We start from the raw sequence: 20,924 nt of genomic DNA, 5'->3' as shown, positions 1-20,924 counted from the left end.
ACGTCGCTTGTTAATTCCTCCACCACTGCCGAGGATTCAGTCTACCCGATTCACAGTTTCGTTTCATCTCATCTACACTGTTTTAGAGCCTTTAATGGAAAGTCAGAGAGTCTGACTGCTGTGTAGGTTTGTGTGGTTTGGGGGGTCGGGTTGTGACATGGCGGTGGCGGTGCTGGCGTGTTGTGATGTAGGAGCCTGGAGGAGCTCAAAAGCAAAGAGGAGGAGACACCAAGCACTGGGCGCCACCGCGAGCTGCTCAAACGCTTCAAGGCGCGGCTCAGGGTACAGTCCCCACCGGCACCACCCACCGCTGCTGCCCGTGATGTTATGTTAACCGGCAGCATTTAGCAGGGCTACACTTTTCTGACGGGACTCAGAAAGTCGAAACCAGCTGATAGTTTGCTGCTTAAACATATGCTGCTGGAATGCATTGGCGAAAAAGGCTGACAGCCTGATGGAATAAATTGTTGCCCAGTAAAACCTTGGATTGCGAGTAACTTGGCCTGTGAATGTTTTGCAAGACGAGCAAAATTTTTAAAGAAATTTTTACTTGATAAACGAGCGAGGTCTTGCAATACGAGTAGTAAGTATACGCTTTGTCTGCCGATCGTCACGTGATCACAACTGAGCCGATGGTTCTTCTCTCTCTCTGGCTGCGGGATTGTGGGTAATCGTCTCCCATGCTCGGTCTTAGTCGGAGAAATCCTCCAAAGGAGGCAAAAGCAAGTGTCATTGGATAGGTTCCTTGCTAAAGTCGCACAAAAAGAAAAAGATTCCAGTGAGCCAACAGATAGCAGTGATTCCGTTAGTGACAGTGAAAGTCGTCCTACACAATAACCCTCCTCCTCCTCTCCTCTCTCTTGTCTCCCTCACACCAGCCACGATTAAATGTAATTTGATTACTTTTTATTTAATTTAAATAATAAAAATGTATAAAGGTATTTTGTATTAATAATTTTTATATGAATATTTTTGGGTTGTGGAACGGATCATCTGAGTTTCCATTATTTCTTATGGGGAAATTCGCTTTGATATACGAGTGCTTTGGATTACAAACACGTTTCCGGAACGAATTATGCTCACAATCCAAGGTTTGACTGTATTTTTATTTATTCCGTCGCATCTGGACAGACCTTCGACATTTAACTTTTACAAGGGATGCATCAACAACAACAACCTTGCGTAGACATTTTAATTTTCATAATTATCATAATTGAGTTAATTTGGTATTTGTAAGTCTCACTGACAGGAGGTTACGGCACAGATACAGGTGTTATGAGTTAACCGACCGAGATGACTGGCAGATTCACCCACGCTCGCACACGCATGTTCATGCCCAGCGGTCATCATGTGTGCTCGCAGAGGCTGGTTCGTGCGAAGGCATGTGCGGACGTGGTCCTGTTGGACGAGAATCTGCTGCGGCGTTGCCTGCACTTCTATGGCTCCGTGGTCTGTCTGCTCTTCCGCATCGTCGACCCCGTCAACCCTAAGTGAGCGCTGTTGTGGCTGGGCTTGTGTCACCGAGCACGTCGGTTCTTTTCAGCACCACAGGTCGCTAGGTCGCTCCTTCTCCTATACTGCACCTATGGCCTGGCACGGTCCCCTTATTGTTGTTCATAGATTGCTGCTCGTATCTAAATCCATTGCTTCTCTGTTGTGCATACTGAATTAGAATTACCGTTATCCTTCATTGTCTATTAAAAATAAACTCAGGGATTTCCTGCTCAATTGAGATTTGAGGCGGTGCTCATTTCCCATGTACAGCCTTAAAAAGCCAGTGAAGGATATTCCACATTCCAATTATGGGGGAGAGTTTATCCATAAGACAACCACTTTTGATTTTCCTGCAAAGTGGTACCATGTGACGATAGCTCTTTCCGAGCTCTCTCCGAGCTTACATTTACAAGCAAATTTCTTACATTGACATGCTAATCTCTTACATTTACAAGCAAATTTCTTACATTGACATGCTAATCTCTTACATTTACAAGGAAATTTCTTACATTGACATGCTAATCTCTCACAATACAATGGCCACCCCCACAGCTTCGTTTGTCAAGATTTACCCGATCTTACATTTACATGCAAATTTCATCTCTAGCCCCTCCCACTGACCCTTGGGCTATACCCATCCCAAACCTTTATAACTCCTTGCGCTCCCACCATATATTCTTTGCGCTCCCACCATATATTCTCAGCAGCTCTCCCGCGATATTTCTCACCTGATGACGATTGCTTGTGTTGCGATTGGAGGCTCGCTTGCTGTGCTGGCTTGTTTAACACCAACTCTCAGTGTGAAGAGATGCTGAGTGATGCTGCTGTGGTGTCCACCGCAGGCCCCTGCTGCCGCTGAACCCCGAGATTCCAGAGGCATTCTCAGCTTTGCCAGAGTTCTACATCGAAGACATCGCCGAGTTCCTGCTCTTCATTATCCAGTGAGCCTCCTTTAGGGGCCCCACCTCTCCCAACTATAGATCAGATTCCTCAGTCAGCATAGGTCTGTCAAACCTGTACAGTCTGCTGTAATAAGATTCAACACAATACTGATACCAGATATCGGTACAAATTAATTCCTGCCACCTGAACACAGATGCCAATTCCTGGACTGTCTGGGTCATACCCAGATAAGTGGCAACTCATATGGGTAAGTGAGTGGATGAGTTGCTGAATGAGTGAATGGGTGGGTGAATTTTTTTAACCTTTATGTAAGTGAATGAATGAGTGAATTGGTGAGTGTGTGAGTATGTGAGTAATAGGGTTTCTAATTTCTCCACAGATAAAATCCAGATAGATAAGTCTATGAAATCTGTGCAGTCTACTGCTAAATAAACACGCATGTCTGTGTTAGGGTTAAAAACCACCCTTATTTAACATAATTATACACTTTTTAACAGTCCTTCATATCATAATTCTGACTTCCAGGATGCTGTCCTGAAGTAGCTTGGAGGAGTATCAAGCAGAATGTTATCTATATTATTGGTTCTTTCGGTAAAGTCATGTAAATAGAAAATAAAAATACAATAAAAATAAAAACTTTTAAAAATAAAAGCAAAAAACCCACGACGTTTCGATCGCAACACAAGCGGTCTTCATCAGGCGGAGAGAAAAGAGGGGGCAAGCCTCCAAATGCAACTGCTTCTAAGGGCTTCCAATGTTGTGAGTGGGCAGGGGACGAGAGTTCCGAGGCAGCAGCAAGGAAAGCTGTGCGGCGTAAACAGCATGGGTGGGGGGGCAGCCAGTGCTAATGTCGGAGTAAAGCGCGAGAAGTCGGAGTAAAGCGCGAGAAGTCGGAGTAAAGCGCGAGAAGTCGGAGTAAAGCGCGAGAAGTCGGAGTAAAGCGCGAGAAGTCGGAGTAAAGCGCGAGAAGTCGGAGTAAAGCGCGAGAAGTCGGAGTAAAGCGCGAGAAGTCGGAGTAAAGCGCGAGAAGTAGGAGTAAAGCGCGAGAAGTCGGAGTAAAGCGCGAGAAGTCGGAGTAAAGCGCGAGAAGTCGGAGTAAAGCGCGAGAAGTCGGAGTAAAGCGCGAGAAGTCGGAGTAAAGCGCGAGAAGTCGGAGTAAAGCGCGAGAAGTCGGAGTAAAGCGCGAGAAGTCGGAGTAAAGCGCGAGAAGTCGGAGTAAAGCGCGAGAAGTCGGAGTAAAGCGCGAGAAGTCGGAGTAAAGCGCGAGAAGTCGGAGTAAAGCGCGAGAAGTCGGAGTAAAGCGCGAGAAGTCGGAGTAAAGCGCGAGAAGTCGGAGTTAAGCGCGAGAAGTCGGAGTAAAGCGCGAGAAGTAGGAGTTAAGCGCGAGAAGTCGGAGTTAAGCGCGAGAAGTCGGAGTAAAGCGCGAGAAGTCGGAGTAAAGCGCGAGAAGTCGGAGTAAAGCGCGAGAAGTCGGAGTTAAGCGCGAGAAGTAGGAGTTAAGCGCGAGAAGTCGGAGTAAAGCGCGAGAAGTCGGAGTAAAGCGCGAGAAGTCGGAGTTAAGCGCGAGAAGTCGGAGTAAAGCGCGAGAAGTCGGAGTAAAGCGCGAGAAGTAGGAGTTAAGCGCGAGAAGTCGGAGTAAAGCGCGAGAAGTCGGAGTTAAGCGCGAGAAGTCGGAGTAAAGCGCGAGAAGTCGGAGTAAAGCGCGAGAAGTCGGAGTAAAGCGCGAGAAGTCGGAGTAAAGCGCGAGAAGTCGGAGTTAAGCGCGAGAAGTCGGGAGTTAAGCGCGAGAAATAGGAGTTAAGCGCGAGAAGTCGGAGTAAAGCGCGAGAAGTAGGAGTTAAGCGCGAGATAGAGGTGGAGCTGAAGGCGAGGGGCGCAGGCCAAGTATGTTAGACAATGGGGAGAGGGAAGGGGTAGAAGATCCAATAAAAACCACCACCTTGCCTTACATAGCAGGGATAACCAAAAAGATTTCCAAAATCTTAAACAAACACAAGATCCAGGTCCGATTTAACACAGTGCATAAAATTTGTGATCTGATCCCATCTGTGAAGGACAAGATTCCTGACATGCAATATCCCGGCGTCTACAAACTCGGCTGTATCTGCGGCAGCAGTTACATTGTGGAAACTAAGCGACATGTCTCGGACCGTGTTCGTGAACATAAGGCAGATATGAAACAAGGCAGGACCAATACTTCTGCCGTGGCTGATCATTACTTTAATGATGCTGGCTCACATGAAATAGATTTCTCTAAGACGATGGTACTTTGCAAGCCGATTGGCTATCAACAAAGATTTGTTCACGAAGCCATCCATATATACAGACAAAGACACAATTTCAAATGAGACGACGGTTTTAAACTCCGCAATCATTGGGAAGATGTCATCAACCACTGGGTCATGACTTGATTTGTATTTTCTTGTCAACCTCTACCGTCATCTGTGTGGATGTGTGTAGTGAGGTGCAATGCCCCCCCCATCTCTACCTCCCCCTCTCTCCCCCTATCTCTACCCCCCCCCCTCTCTCTCCCCCCATCTCTATCCCACCTCTCTCTCCCCTCTCTCTATCCCCTTCCTCCCCCCATTGTCTAACACACTTGGCCTGTGCCCTTCGCCTTCAGCTCCACCTCTATCTCGTGCTTAACTCCTACTTCTCGCGCTTTACTCCGACATTAGCACTGGCTGCTCTGCCCATGCTGTTTACGCCGCACAGCTTTCCTTGCTGCTGCCTCGCAACTCTAGGCCCCCGCCCGCTCACTTTGGAAGCCCTTATTATATAAGCAGTTGCATTTGGAGGCTTGCCCCCTCTTTTCTCTCCGCCTGATGAAGACCGATTGTGTTGCGATCAAAACGTCGTGGGTTTTTTTCTTTTTTTTCTATCTACGTGACTACCGAAAGAACCAAGAATATGAATTCCTGCAGTCACGACGTTTTAAGTCAGAATGTTTTCTAATTGCTAAGTTTGTGAGTTGGTGCGTTAAATGCTTGTACACGCAACTATTTCTTTTTTCTGTATCGGGTGCTGGAAGGTCTTATGACGTATATTTGGCCAGATCATTACATGGTCTAATACAAAAATCAATGATGAATCAACACACTTACACTTACCCAGGTTCATGTCACAGAAGCAGATGAAGAATCTCATGGGACTTTCATCTGAGTTACGATGGTTTTCCTTGTGTTTCTCTTGCACCGTGTGTGGCGCAGGTACAGCCCGCAGGTGCTGCAGAGCGAGCCGTGCGGGCCCGACCTCGCCACCTTCCTGCTGGTGTTCGTGTGCAGCCACACATACCTGCGCAACCCGTACCTACTCGCCAAACTGGTGGAGGTGCTGTTCGTGCTAAACCCCAGTGTGCAGCCACGCACCGCGCGCTTCCACGAGATGCTGGAGAACCACCAACTGGGTACGCGCCACCTGGCGCCATCGCTCATGAAGTTCTACACAGGTGAGCAGGAGGAGGGAGGAGGAGGAGACGGCGGTGGCGGCGACAGCTGTTTTGGGCTCTCGGCAATCCCCCACATGCAATCAAGACCACACATCAGGATTAGGTTGAGAGTTGTGCAGTGTTGACACTGGTGCCTAACAGCAAGAAGTGCCTGGGTTTGATTCCCGACTTGAGTGCCTTTATGGAGTTTGTTCTACTCCTGTTCTGCATGGGTTTCCTCCAGGTTCTCTGGTTTCCTCCCATCGATAACTGGTATTGGCCATATGTCCCAATTCTGAAAAATTACCTGCGAATAACTAAATTGGGATTATACACGGCGACATTACCTTATATTGCGAAAACTTGGCATGACCCTCACGAGAAAGAGCATTTCCTAAGTAAGAAAGTGCAATAATCATCAGCAGTGTATTAGTGGAGAATATAAGAAAACAAAAAGAAGCATGGTCTGCTCCATGGGAGGGGGGGGAGGGGCATTGTCTGCTCATGTATTTTACTGCGTTAAATCCATTGCTGAATGATTAGCGGCAGTGACATAATACAGCAGTCGTGCATACGCCGCTTGTTTCAGAGGTTTGCAATTTGAATCCAGCAAGCCGCCCTGGTTAATACTGCAGTTGTTTTAAATCTTTCACTTCACATACATGCACAACATCTGCAACTGTTAAAGCTAGAGTACACTGTACATGAACCAGCGGTGTGCACCATTGAAATCATTTGAATGTATGTGTTTGACTGGATGTGATATGCATTACATTCATGCAAACTGTATAAATTATTGATTTAAAATGTATACATGTGTGCGCAGACGTGGAGCAAACAGGCGCCAGCAGCGAGTTCTATGACAAGTTCACCATCCGCTACCACATCAGCGCCATCTTCAAGAGCCTGTGGAGCAATCCGGCACACCAGGCCACCTTCCTGGAGGAGTTCAAGTACGTACGCCCTGTTTGGGTGGCCGAGTGGCCTCGTGTTCAATGTGGCAATGACTGCTCAATCGGCCTGATTGGCTCACCGAGTCAGACTAAGGATATTGCGATTCCATGAGTATGGAACAGGAGTGCTGCTGATTGGCAAGTGCCACAGTCAATTATTAATGAAAATGACAATTCTCCCATGACTAAATGCAATACAAATTAACCTTATGGCGGGACCCCGGGGTTCCAATTAAACGGAAGTCAAAATCGCAATTAATTAATAATTTTTTGGCAATGCTCATCTCCTGTTTACAGCCCAGAACCAATGGTGGAAATTCCTCATTCCTATGGTGGGAGCGATTTTATTTATAGAACTCGTTGAATTCTCCAAAAGTGGTCCCGATTTTATCTACCTCAGAGGGATGATGAACCGAGCCAAACCTCAACCTGGATTTGAACTCGTGACCTTCCGAGTTTGAACCACTCGCTCTACTGCTTAGCCATTTAGCTGAACATTAGGCGATTATAAAGTCTTGTACATTATGCTTTAAAAAATACAAGACTGATTACACAAAACAGTTACTACCAACAAGATGGTACTGATGAGACCAAAAATAATAATCCCCTTGGCACGCATCGCCTTATAGCGTCGCCCTGGCACTTCAACCCGTCACATCTCACCCACATGCGTCACTTTGCTCCATCGCGTTGCGCCCATGCATGAGCCAGTGCTGTTTTTACTGGCAGCTCGGGGAGTCAGTTTGTGCGCTTCATCAACATGCTGATCAACGACACAACGTTCCTGCTGGACGAGAGCCTGGACTCTCTCAAGAGGATCCACGAACTGCAGGAGGAGATGCGCAACAAGGAGGCGTGGGATCGCCTCTCCCAGGTGCCATTCACTTCCCTTCACTCAACTCCATCTCCCTCATCGCTCTTATCTCTTCTCTCCTTAATGCACTCTCTTCTCTCTTCTGTCTCCTCTCTGTACTCTGTTATGACATCTATTTTATGGGTTTGTGTTGAACTTGGACCCATATATAACAAAGAGAGTCCTTGGCAGTTCCCCAGCATTGGTTTGGTTCAAGCAAATATTACTCTGCTGATGAGACCCTGAATGTTGTATCCGGTCCAGAGTTTGCTTGTGGTGAACCAATGCTGCTGAAATTCTGCACTCTTGAGAAAGCTGAGTGGCTGATGGGATGTGTAAAAATATACTTTTATGTGAAGGGACAGATTTGGAAGGAGGACAATGATCTGCTGTTTCTCTTCTTTTGTGTGGCATGTTAATGTTGTAATCCATTCCATGGCATCCGGGGTGGTAGCTGAGTGGAGTTGGCTCGTTCCTCCAGAATATGAATGTTACTGGGCAGTCATCAGTGATATATACCTGATGGTTCACACCTCACTGCATTTGCAATTTGGTGAGTCATGGCTCTTCCATTTCTGGAGGATATATCGCCACACCATCTTCCACGTGTTGTTGGGACTCGGTTGGGAGCGGTCGTTGTGGCAGAAGAGAGAGACCAGGGCTGTTCCATTGTCGGGTCTGAAATAAGGTTCTTGTTTGGGACACCACTGTTTCCCCATTTCCCCACGTCTCACACCGTTGGGTGGCGGGGTCCTTTTCGGTTGACAGAAGAGTTTAGGCACGCGTCAAAAATTGGATGTCTCGATTTCAGACAAGAAGGTGGTGGGGATTTTATTTCGATATGCAGAGGGAGATCTGGATTTTCCAAAATATGCTCATACTCTCTAAGTGTTGCAACAGCATCCTGTTGGATGTTTGCGAGTACTGGCATCCACTGCAGCAGCGTAGGTTTTATGATGCCGCTCACGGCACAAAGCACAGCTTTGATTCGAGTCAGCGAGCCCAGTGTGAGAGTTGCTGTACCAGACAGGTGCAGTACAGTATTCTGCCATAGAAAAAGGACCAGGGCTTACGTTTATATATGAAGGGTCCCAGCGTCACATCCCCAAGTAGCCCCTGGAAAGTTTTGGATGATACTGCTCTTTGATTACGACGTTTCAGGTGCAACACAAGCGTCCATCATCAGGTGGGAAAGCTCTTTGATTGTTTCTTATATTTTCCACAGTGACACTCACGATTGATTTAGGAGCAGGACGCATGCACACCGGCGCAGTGTGGTAGGGGCCATGCCACTTAATCTGGCAACTCGGCTGCTATGGGAGCCATTTCCCTTTTAGGTTGATTGTTGCGTCCTCTCGGTGACTAAGCGACGCCCCCGCTGTGACCTGCCCGTGCACAACCTCGCAGGAGCAGCAGCAGAGCCGGGCGTCTCAGATGAGCCAGGACGAGAGGCAGTGTCGCTCCTACCTCACGCTCGCCATGGAGACCCTCGACATGTTCCACTACCTCACCAAGCAGGTCCAGAAGCCCTTCATGCGGCCTGTGAGTCCACTGACACTCGATCATCACTCGCTAGCTTGCTCGTTCGTTCTGTCTCCTCGTTCCTTAGATTTGAGGTTTCCGCATGTTTGATTAAATTCGCATGTCACCTGTATTCTCGGACACGACTGTGCACGTGGCTTCATCACCAGTGGTTGCTTAAGTCGTCGCCCTCTCCACCCAGTCTCTGTAGACTACAAAGTCAAATGATGAATCAGAGGTGGGAATGTAACAGGATGGGAAATGTCACCCAGTGAGTGCAGATTTAAGCTCACAGATTGCGACTGTACACACCGGGAGCACCAGCAGTCCAGCTCATTAATCCTGATCTGACATCAGATTCACCTGACATACATCAGGCTTCTTCAGGCCGAGTGGGCTATTCATTCCTAAATGGAACATCAAGTCTAATTTGCTTGTAAATAGTCTTTTTTTACATACACGTTTTTATATGTCTATTGTGGGTGTATAAATCTAATTTAATCGTGTTACATTCGTGTCATTATTATACTTGTTTACCCAGGAAAGCCTTACTTTGTTTCAAGATTATTTTTCAGGAGGGTGCTGTTACGTTTTCGCAGGATGGAGAGATGTTGGTTTGAGTTATCCAAGGTTATTTTAAAGTTGTAAAATATTGGTCCATGACGCTCGGCACACAACGGCCTACGCTTCTTTGAATGACACCACGGGATCTTTAACATCCACTGTGAAACCGATTGCACGTAGTATTTTACAGTTAATACACCCGCAGAATGAGGGTGGCCTGACGGATTTGGATCGTGAATCTCTGCAACAAGCAGTGAACGCGTTGCTGCGGAGCCACGGCACCGCCAGTGCGACGGACTTGCGTACGAAGCCTTTCAGTGTCTCCTCCTCCTGCCATCGTGCCCTTGTCTTCTTTTTGTTTGACAGGAGCTGTCTGATCGCTTGGCGGCCATGCTGAACTTCAACCTGCAGCAGCTGTGCGGGCCCAAGTGCCGGGACCTGAAGGTGGAGAGCCCTGAGAAATACGGCTTCGAGCCGCGCCGCCTGCTCGACCAGCTCACCGACATCTACCTGCACCTCGACTCGCCCGAGTTTGCGCATGCAATTGCCAATGACGAGGTGCCATCTCCAACATCATTATCATCATGAGCATCATCATCATAACCATGCTATCGCAATGACGAGGTGCCATCTCCAACATCATTATCATCATGAGCATCATAACTATGCCATCGCAATGACGAGATGTCGTCTTCAACATCAACACCACCAGAAGTGCTATCATCATAAGCATCATCATCATCATCACCACTGATATTACATGTATACAGTATGCATTTATACAAAGATCACCTCCGCAGCTAAAGACAAACAATTCATTTGCATACATGACCGGTTTGTATATAATGTGCTGTAGCTGTAACAGTTGCAGATGTTGTACGAGTAATTTTTTGATTGCAGATTTAACTAAGTTTAGACTGGCGGCACGATTCAGTTTGAGATTCTTCCACGCCGAAGCAGCTTTGTGTCTGAGCGAGACTGCCTGTTTGGGTTTTAACTCTTGGGATACTTAAACTGTCATGATTTTGGGAAATGTTGGAGCAAAAAAATCAATGAGTTCATAAAACGGGGTGGGCATTCAATTGTTTTTTTCACTGTACGTGCCGCGGCCAGCGCTCGTACCGAAAGGAGCTGTTTGAGGATGCCGTGGGTAAGATGAAGAAGGCCGGCATCAAGACGGCAATCGCCGTGGAGCGCTTCCGCCTGCTGGCAGAGCGAGTGGATGAGATGGTGCAGCACAACGTGCAGGCCGACCACGACTACAGCGATGCGCCCGAGGAGTTCCGCGGTGAGCGCCATTTCGCCTCGTGCCCAAACGCCAAGGCCACATGGGATGGGATCCTCTGCCCGTCACTGAGATAGGGATTTATAATGTTTCCCCACGGGGAAACATTGATCTAAAAGACCCATTGGCTGATTATTTTTTGTTTATCATTTCACTAGTTTACCCAGGAAAGCCTTGCCGAGTCTCAAGACTCTTCTTAGGAGGGGTCCTGCCGTGTCTCAGTGAAGCCGTGTGCATCTTGGTAAAGCTGTATGGATCTGGGCGACGCTGTGCGTGCGTGCGCCCTGCACAGACCCGCTCATGGACACGCTGATGAGGGACCCTGTGCGCTTGCCGAGCGGCAAGGTGATGGACCGCAGCATCATCATCCGGCACCTGCTCAACGCGCACACCGACCCCTTCAACCGGCAGCCACTCGACGAGACCATGCTGGTGCCAGGTGAGCACCGGCAATGCCGCCGCCGCCTTGGCGTTGTCTGCGTGAACCGCTTGCGTTCCGTGCTGATGCTTGCGATCCAACTCGGTGGAGGCAGGGTTCGTGGGTCACGTAGATGTCTCGTGCAGTGAAACTCCCAGCCTGCTGTACTGATGAAACACTGAATGTCGAAATCGGTCCAGAGTTTGCTTGAATTCATTCAATGCTGCTGAAAATATGCACTCCCAGAAGGAGGCGTACGGTCTGATTATTTTTGTTACCAGCAGACAAGTGGGAAGGCAGTCACAACCGGCACAAAATATTTCCCAAGCTCTTCGGTCCTCTGTTGGGAAGTTTAGCCAACTGTTAACGAGTGTTTTTACATGTGGGAGGAACTCGCAGTACCTGAAGAAAATCCACAGGTACGAGGGGGGTAACACTCAATCCAGATGAAAATTTATCTAGTTGCAGCACTGTCATGCAATGGAAAACTAGGTGCGTTTCTTCAGCAATTGCTGATGTTTTTTTGCACAATGTACACGTTTGTGTTATTTTAAACTTAAGCTAGGAGATTGTGACCTGGACATCCACAGGTAAGGGAGCTTCATACATTTGTGTGATCCAGAGTGGTACTCATTGTAACTAGCCAATAGAAAGGTCTGTGTCGATTCCCAACCAGGATTTGTACTTGTGATGTTCTGCAAGCATAAGTTACATTTTTTTAGGTGTAAAATGTATTGTGTTTAACCAGGTGAGGACTAGAGACCAGGATGAGTCTGATTTGCAAGTGCCCTGGGTAATCCAAGAGATGGTTATTCTGGTCATATTTTTGAGGCGCTTATTTCTTCTTCCCGTGCAATCCAGAAACGGAGTTGAAGGAGAGGATCCAAGCGTGGATGCGAGAGAAGCACAGGAAGTGACGCACACCAAACCACGACGCTCACAGGAAGCGTGACCCCGTGAACCAGGAAGGGAAGGAAGGCTCCTTCAGTTGTACACCACGCTGTGTCGTTTGCTTAAAGAGAAAAAGGCAAAATACCCAACACGACGATGAAAAGGAAAAAACTGAGATCGCATTTCACCTGAAGTCGGACGACAGGACCGCGCTTTTCCAGCATCAGGCACCAATGGTGCTGCTGCGTCGCAAAGCTGCTCCGCACGCGCGAGGGACATACGTTGGCGTCGGCCATTTTCCTCCCTCAAATCTCGTGCCGGCGGCCGCCTTTAACGCCCATCGCGCCTCCCCCCTCCCCCGCACTCCCCCGTCCTCCATTGTGCAGTCTGAAAGCCGGGTTGCACTGTGAACTAAAGGTTGTGGAGTGAAAGTGAACGGCTGGGCGTGCGCTAGCGGAGCCATTGCACGCACCGTTTTGTCGTGGGGGGCGGCCAGGGTGCAGACAGCCAAATGCCTCCCCTCCCTGCGCCGCCTCAAGTATTAGATACATCACTTCCCAGGTCAGTGCTTCAGGATAGTCCCTAATCCTCCTTGCTCCCCTGTGTACCCCTCCCCTTGCCGCAGCGCTTCCGAGTGCAGGCAACTGTTGAAGAACTCTGTAGTTAGAGATCACGTTTGAATTAGAATATCTTTGTATTTCTTCCGTTAGAGATCATTAAAAATTTGATACTTAATTGTACAAAGAGCATGTTGGCAACAGAGGCAAGACTTATTTATTAAGCGCCAACCCAACAGGACAATTCCACTCGCAAGAGTGGAAAACGAAGGTAGACATGTGGAAACTTTTCTCTTATCACCATTACAATTTTTTTTATTATGAAGATAAAAAAAACTGAATTTATTCATAATAATATAAAGCACATGTAATACGTTTTCAAAGTCAAACCATATGCAGTTGAACCCTGCCATTTGCTACACATGTCAATCAGATGTAATGAATGATCCAACCAGAAATGATACAAATATACATTTTCACAAAATGTACAATCTGTTCTATGTTGCATTTTACAAGCTTATAAAAACATTTATTTCTCAACGCTGATCATACTTTGAGGACTGGTCCCATCATAGAAATTTGGATTTTCCCTATCTAGCTCAAAGCCACAAAGAGATGAGCACCTCCCTATGTGAGCTTGAGTAGGCAGACGTTTTGACCTTGGGGGGCAGGGTGGTTCAGTGGTAACACTCATTCCTTACAGCAAAAAAGGGCCTGGGTTTCATTCCCGACTCGGGTGCCTTATTGTGTGGAATTTGTATGTTCTCTCCCTGTTATGCATGGTTTTACGCTGGATTCTCCGGTTTCCTTCCATTTCTTAAAAGCCACACAGTGTAACTGGTATTTGGCAAACATCCCAAAACTGAAAATTACTTGAAAATTACTCAAATGAGGGGACACAGCAAAATCAACACCTGCAAAAATCTGGCAAGACTCTCCTGAAAAAGTCCTGAGACTTGGTGAGACTCTCCTGGGCAAACAGGCATAATAATAGCCATGATGGCCTCATTTAGGGTAAAGCTTACAGCATGCCTCAGAATACTAGAAAGCATGAAACAACGTTATTTTTTTTACTCGTGAAATATTAATTAGAATCAGAACAATAATTTGTGTATACAAATATGCAACTGCTTTCTTTAGCAGACTATCGACACAAAATACTGGATAAAACAGGAAAAAAATTCCATAAAAAACTACCAAGAATGAAATTCTGAATCTAATTGCGACAGTTTATCGAATCACAGGGCAGCAAATTGTCACCTGCCTCCTATGAAGATGGCTCGGCAGTAGAGCGAGCTGCTCGCAATCAGGAGGTTGCAAATTCAAATCCTGGTTAGGGATTGACTCAGGCCATCATCTCTGGGGTATAAAAATTTGTACCACTTGGTTATCCAATCAATAGACTTGTACAATCACGGGAATGTAGCATTTTCACCGCTGGCTCGGGATTGTTAACAGATGAGCTCTGCTTTGATGCTCATTAGAGTAGGAACTCTCGACTTTTAACTGTAAAGCTGGCCCCCCCATGTTGGACACACACGACCACACTTTAGCAAGAATTCTCCAAGTGACGTGAATGGCTGTGATCCGTGTGGCATGGTTAGTAAGGCCTTTTGTTGAGCAGCAGACTGAGCACCACGACCACCTCCAGCACGGCCGGTGGCACACTGTGGGGGGAGACCAAACACAACAATTGAAGCTGCTTCTTCACCTTATAGACCTAAGTGACAAGTGCTATCAGCCAATGGTTCTCTGCTGAGCTACCTCCGTCTGCACATTGCTGTTTAAACACCAAATGCTAATTTAATGCCGAGACCTCGGGAAAAGCTCGGCATCTTTTAGAGTGTTGTTATTTTGGTCAGTTAAATATAATTTACATTTTGAAAGGTGTACGTATACAGAAACTGATATTCAAATGTTTTCTAAGAATGCAATTGGATGGTGCAATGGTTTACTAACATAACCTTGATTTTCCCAACCACAAGTAAAAAAAAATCCACTGAGCTTTAAACTTCAAACTATTTTCATGTTATCTGGTACCGCCACAGATTTATAGCCCTTTTTCAGAACCAACCTGGCTACAAATGATAGCTCAACGAAGTTGCTTATGTGGAAATTTATAGCAGCCAAATACTCTAAACGCAAGTTTATAAATGAAGGGAAAACCCGGAGGATCCGGATAAATATCCACGCGACCAAATATACAGGCGTCAGGGTCAGGATCGAACCCACACGTGAACACCAGGCGAGATGGTTAACGAGGAAGCGAATAAGATGCACTTGAGACCAGCATTGTCTTTCAAGGAAGACTTGGGGAAAATATTTATTTTTGAACAGGCACAGACGAATTTCCCAAACTGTCAAGAGGCCAGCAACAAACAGCACTATCAAAGTTGTCATAGATGAGAGTTGTTGGTACATTGCTTTAATTGAAAAATGTCATTACTGGTTGAACAAAAAAGGTAGCGTGGTGAGTGGTTGAGTGATATAGTGGTCAGTGAGTGTTGTGACCTGCAGTAGTGTGGTGGTTAAATACAGTATGGATGAGGTAAAGCAGTCCAGTTGAGTCCTCAACGCTTCACTCAGTGAAGCTGCTTGGAACAGTGACCATTATAGTAAAACAGGACAAGACAGCACTTGAAAATTGCTGAATGGGCCTGCACTCTGCGTTCTCTATTGTTAAATGTGAGATGCGTTTACCTGCAGAAACCCAGGAGCCACCAGGCGGCGTCGCAGGCCAGGTAGTCGAACAGGTAGAACGCCATCGTGATGCCGGCGCTGCTGTGACAACCGATGGCTGGTCGCGACGCTGGTCAAGGGGATTTTGCCTGCTTCCATTGCATATTTTTCTGTTGTCCACATTATTAAGAAGCAACATGTGCAAACAGAAGCACAAATACTAGAAAATATGCAATTGCATTATATTTCCCTATTGGATGACTTGGAAATAAGCTCGGCCTTGCAATATTTTGGAAACAATTAGCTAATGCAAATCGAAGTGTTCTTGCAGACCAATTTTATGCAAATAGGTCACATTAAACGAACCATGTCACTTTGTGGAATTTTTGAATTGCCAATTTGCTTCGATATGACAATGAAAATGTAGCCATTGCTCAGCTCAACTTTAATGAAATGGGAGGTAATGGTGCTCATCACCGATAGAACGATTGCAGCTTCTCAGCCTCTCAGAAGACGACTACCCACATTAAAGGATTCCTTCGATCCACATGTACAAATTAAGCATGCCGACGACCCTCTTGAAAGCCACTACAAATTACATAAATTAACATTGTCGAGGTTCAATGTCACACATGGGTGTCCAGGGAGGATCACTGTAAAAGGGTCACATGACGCCTAACCTCCCTTACACTGACATGCACATAAGCACATGTATGTTTCAGACAGGTGCACTCGCAAATGACAATCGTGTGAAGAGTCCATCGGTATAGCCACGACAAAGTGAAAGCAATGGCGAGTTCGTGGTACCAATGGAATTGGCCTTTGACCTCCAAATACGAAGTGTCTCCCTGCTCAAATGAGCATGGTAGTAATGTTCATCACCATTTGGGTTCCTTAGCCAGTGGAGAAAATTATATATTCCTATGGAAGGGGCTAATCTGCCAACGATGGCCACGACTGACATTCAGCAAAGTGGTATTTTACTGAATCTCGTGAGTGATTGGCCAAGCCAACGCTGGACTAGAATTTCAACACAACCTTCCATACTTCCCACTCGGCTACAGAACAACTTACTTAGTGCAGGAGCATCCTAAAGCAATCTACTAATATAAAATAAGTATGGTAGAATTTAGACGTTCATGGAGCGCAGTTAAAGCTTGGTGGATTGCATCACGCCCTTTGATCAATGTCTCTGCCAAGGAGTATGATCACGATGTCAGTATTAAATTACCTTGGCTAACATGCAACACCCTCGATTTTTAGTTTACGAACAAGGCGACATGAATGAGCCTCTTTAGGAGGGCTCTGCAATGAGATGTTTGGTTAATTAAATTGTAATGAGTGTTTTGCATGCAGGAGGAAGCCAAAAAAACCCATGACTATAAAGAGGTAACACTCAGATCTGCACAAATGGGTTCAAAAACCTTGCACTCAAAAATCTTGGTTACCTCAGCCCAACAGATTTGTGATCATCAGAGATCAGTGCGATCTATCAGCCTTTAAAGCTATGGATCACAGGCATGGAGGACCACGTCTGGATGAATAATAAGAATCTGGTGAAAGTAAGAAGGCGGTGGTGCAGGTGCTGGAAGCGTGTGGATACAGAGGAGGCTCTGGGAGCTGCTGTGCACGGACATCCCAGTGATGAAGCCGATCAACTCCACCCCCAGTGCAGCCAATGTGAGCGCCAGCGGTATCACCACCCTGCCAACCAGTGCACACGCATGCACAACTTACAACCAGTTAAACCACCATGTCATATAACACTGGTGAAATAAAATAATTCTAAAAGACGACGTTGATAATCTTGAGAAACCATGATAACCCATTGAGATAGTTTTTTTTACAAAGGAGACCTGGGTAAAACAAAAGGGAATCAATTCCATCGGTATAAAGCATACACTGTATAGCACATTCAAAACAGTATCTCAATTACAGCTATGAACGTGAGTAACCACCATGAAGTGCATGAATCTTCAATTTTCCAGTTGAACTACAAATGCTTCGACCGTAATTTTTTTTTACAAAAAGTATATTGTCAATTGTGTATTGTCAATTACGATTTATTGTCTGAACATGTTAATTGTATTATCTAATATTAGACTTTCCAACTAAGCTTAAACGCATTAATGCATTAGCTCTGTCCAAATGCTTGTAACATGGGGTCATGCATCTGAAAGATGATCCAATATAAATGAATATTTTAATGTAAATTATTGCTATTCAGGGGTTATTTTACAGAAAACTGGGAAAATGTATAAAAGAATTGGAGATTAAAAAGTAAACCTTAAATGGGAATAGTTTTCCCACGGTGATGTCACACTACACATGATGACATTATTGCATGTTATATCTCGTTATCTCAAAATCTAACATCAGCCGCCATAATACACAGCTCGATGAAGGCCTCCACAAGCCACAATTGTTGCTCAAGTCCCAGCAATGAAAGAAAATCCACCTCGCATCTGCACACGCGCTGATTTAATTGCTCCACCCCACGGTGTCTGTCTTCTTGGGCGTGTTTGCCCCCATGGCTCCCACCCATCGTCCTGATGTGTTCTGGCCAAGCCCACTTTGTTCAAGTTTGGATTTTGTCAAACCTGTATGTTTTCTTACCTAGGTGTTCATGATTTTGTCTCAATCTAACTCCAAGCTTACCATGTTTGACATTTTTCAGTTTACTTTCCAGTTTCTTCAGCAATGTCCATGTTTATGAACATGTCGTAGCAGGTAGTATGGAATCATATTTTTTAATACTTCTTATAAATGCATGTTGGAGAGCGCTACAAATTCCATGCGTATATACGTTTTGTCTTGTATTTTAAATAGTAATTTTTTATTTTTTTCAATTGTTTAATTCTACATTGTTTTGTTTACAAATTAGAATTTGCTGCTTTGCTGTATTAAATAAACCCACGTCTCCCTTTAAAGAGAGACTGTGACCTGTGACCTCTGGCTTGGTTATCAACAAAGGTCATCTGTCTGTCTACAATGGATAAAGCAGGGTGGTGCAGTGGCAACACTTGTGCCTCAGTAAGAAGGGTCTGGGATTGATGTTCGACTCGGATGCCTTTCCACCAGGTTCTCCAGTGTCTTCCCATAGCTTTGGGTGAAATGTGCAGAAGTGAGAGCTCTGAGTCACACCCATCCTTACTCATTCGTTGGCGTCTGGTTTTCTGTGATACGCGGCACTGGAATACAGGCGATCAGGTTTTCTTCCTGAAACAAATGTGAAAAGGAGCAAAGTTAAGCTATGAGAGAGTGGGTAACCAATGTGGATAAATTACGTAATTCACATTCACAAATTCAAGACTTGTTAATAACACCGACTTAAAAGGGGGAAAAATATAGCAGGCAACGTTTTGGAAAATGGCCCTTCATAGCACACCAGAATGGCCATTGTCCACATTTTCACCTCGTTTTCCTTTTAAGATAGTGTTACTGACAAATGTGTCGAGTTTTTGTGCTTGTGCACCACTCCCAACGCAGCATCACCAAATCATGTGTTTGGTTCACATTCGTATATCTTATCTTTTTGCCGTATTGTTGGTAAACATTTGCCAAGATGTATGTTTGACGGCATGTATTGAGAATAATACGGGATGGGGAGATGTTCGGTGTAGTGAGTACGGGCCGTGCAGATCTAAGACCAGAGGAAGCGGGGTGCGAGTTCAACCAACCACAGGACTTGCGAGGCCAGACAAGTGGAAGGGAGGAAATATACATGGATGGATGATACTGCAGAAATGAGCTGAAGAGGAATACCGTGAATGTAGACAGACACTACGAAGTTAAGCTTTTAGAAAAACGGAGCATGAAATAATGGAGAAATTTTAAGAAACTTTTTGATGGTTAGAACACATCAAGAATGGACCAACATTGGTATCCCATGTTGCAACCTTTTCCCACTTTAGACCAAACCGGACCATATTTCTTCGTGAGCCAATGTATATGAACACTGCATTCTACTGTCTGGAAGTCCAACACTACCGCTACCAGAACTCAGTACAAATCATTGACCGCCACACCACGTGCCAATTCCCAGACAGGCGGGCCACTATAACATCGAGGAGGTTTGGTGAGTTCGAGTTCTGAGCCCAGAGAGATGCCCAGACGAGGGTTTTGTGTCGGGGGGCCCCGGGCCGAGCTCGCACCGCGCAGTTCCTCCCCAGGGCGCCGTCCCCACAGCGCCAGGCGGACGCCACCGCGGCCCAGAGCGCGGTGGCCACTTGCGCCGCGTGGCCGCAGAGCGAGACGAGGCGCATGCCCACGAGGCCGCTCGCCGCACGCATCGCCCTGCGGAGAGGACACGGCCACAGAAGTTAAGGGTCGGTGACATGGCCCAGAGTTAGCAAGTTCGCCACTTGTTGTCGAGGTTCACGGCTCTAAACTGGAAGAGTAGACCAATGTATCCAGGCCTCGTCATCACAATTCGCCAAATTTGAAAACTTACACCACAAATTATATTTTATTGGTAAATGCAGAGCAATCGTCGCGACTGCAAACACTTGGTAGAACTCTTCTGAGAAACGAGTTAAAACCGGCTTCCCTGGGTCATCAAGAGTCGGGGCGGTGATCAGCGCGCTGAGATCAGAACCCGACGGCCCCAGTTCGACTCCAGGCCACGGCTGACATCGCGTGATCACTGAGATGCGTGGGGAGGCCTTCGTCCAGGGCTGAACATTATTCGAATTTAAAAACAGCAAACATGCGCCAATCACACGGCTCCAATGAGAATGTACTCTCTTGATGTGTTATCAACAGGAACAAGTGCAGCGACTTCCTGTTCAAATGAACATCGAGGCGGTGCTCAGCTCCTGGTTATCGCCCGGACCAGTGGTTGGAATGACACGTTCCTGTGGTAGCGGGCGCCCACGGAACAAAGTTGATATCAATAGGAAAGTGGAACACTGCAAAGAAGGTTTAACAGTATTTCTACCACCAAAATCAAGTTCCAATCACGGGTCCCAATTAAAGGCAAACCCCCAACAACTATCAAACGACAATTCGTGAATGCCCCGATCTCGCTGACTTAATCCCTTTGCGCGTTGCAATTACTTACGAATCGTTTTAATTACCAGTGGCTTAATCGACGCCTGATAATGTGGAAAGTTGAGCGTCGATGCGATCCCAACTTGCAACCTCCATGCGGCCTATGAGGCGCCAGAGTTGCTAAGCAACTGCTGATTTAACCCGGACCGGAGTGAGATGGTGAGTAATAAGGCGGCCATGTTGCTTATGGAAGTAGAGCGCGAGACCCAACATCTCGACGCCCGCACGTCGCGGGATGATGACGTCACAGTCGTTAATGTTGACAGCTGTTTGGGAATTTCCCTATGCAAGATGGCCGCGAAAAAATTCTGCTCGGTCTCAACGCGT

At 46.3% G+C, this 20,924-nt stretch overlaps 2 protein-coding genes across 5 annotated transcripts in view; one reads left to right on the top strand and one right to left on the bottom strand.

The window, feature by feature from the left end:
• The window catches only part of UBE4B (ubiquitination factor E4B), a 32,653-nt gene extending 19,241 nt beyond the window's left edge, over nt 1-13,412 (top strand). For 2 of the 3 annotated variants that reach the window (XM_078607969.1, XM_078607968.1), the window contains exons 16-26: nt 192-282; nt 1,363-1,490; nt 2,337-2,435; nt 5,607-5,845; nt 6,651-6,777; nt 7,507-7,651; nt 9,038-9,172; nt 10,082-10,273; nt 10,829-11,003; nt 11,293-11,439; nt 12,280-13,412. In XM_078607969.1, coding sequence (XP_078464095.1) covers nt 192-282; nt 1,363-1,490; nt 2,337-2,435; nt 5,607-5,845; nt 6,651-6,777; nt 7,507-7,651; nt 9,038-9,172; nt 10,082-10,273; nt 10,829-11,003; nt 11,293-11,439; nt 12,280-12,335 — 1,534 coding nt within the window. In that variant the 3' untranslated portion in view covers nt 12,336-13,412. The remainder of the gene's footprint in view (nt 1-191; nt 283-1,362; nt 1,491-2,336; nt 2,436-5,606; nt 5,846-6,650; nt 6,778-7,506; nt 7,652-9,037; nt 9,173-10,081; nt 10,274-10,828; nt 11,004-11,292; nt 11,440-12,279) is intronic. The other variant, XM_078607970.1, reaches the window with a different exon arrangement.
• Nucleotides 13,063-20,720, bottom strand: LOC144728482 (transmembrane protein 107-like). Of its 2 annotated transcripts, none has more exons than XM_078607975.1 (6): nt 20,608-20,720; nt 19,700-19,841; nt 18,700-18,764; nt 17,149-17,249; nt 15,567-15,663; nt 13,063-14,533 (listed from the first exon to the last, which is right to left on the bottom strand). In XM_078607975.1, exons 2-6 carry the CDS (start codon nt 19,835-19,837, stop codon nt 14,467-14,469), a joined length of 468 nt encoding a protein of 155 aa, XP_078464101.1. In that variant the 5' UTR covers nt 19,838-19,841; nt 20,608-20,720; the 3' UTR covers nt 13,063-14,466. The 2 variants fall into 2 exon arrangements, with proteins under 2 accessions (XP_078464101.1, XP_078464102.1); XM_078607976.1 differs by having other exon boundaries at nt 20,624-20,706.
• Between the last annotated feature and the right edge of the window lie 204 nt (nt 20,721-20,924).

The sequence above is a fragment of the Lampetra planeri genome, chromosome 28, assembly GCF_965212315.1.
Source record: "Lampetra planeri chromosome 28, kcLamPlan1.2.h2, whole genome shotgun sequence".
In the NCBI taxonomy this organism is placed as follows: Eukaryota; Metazoa; Chordata; class Hyperoartia; order Petromyzontiformes; family Petromyzontidae; genus Lampetra; species Lampetra planeri.
Note: the sequence above shows the minus strand (reverse complement) of the source record. Positions and strands in the feature narration are given on the sequence as shown.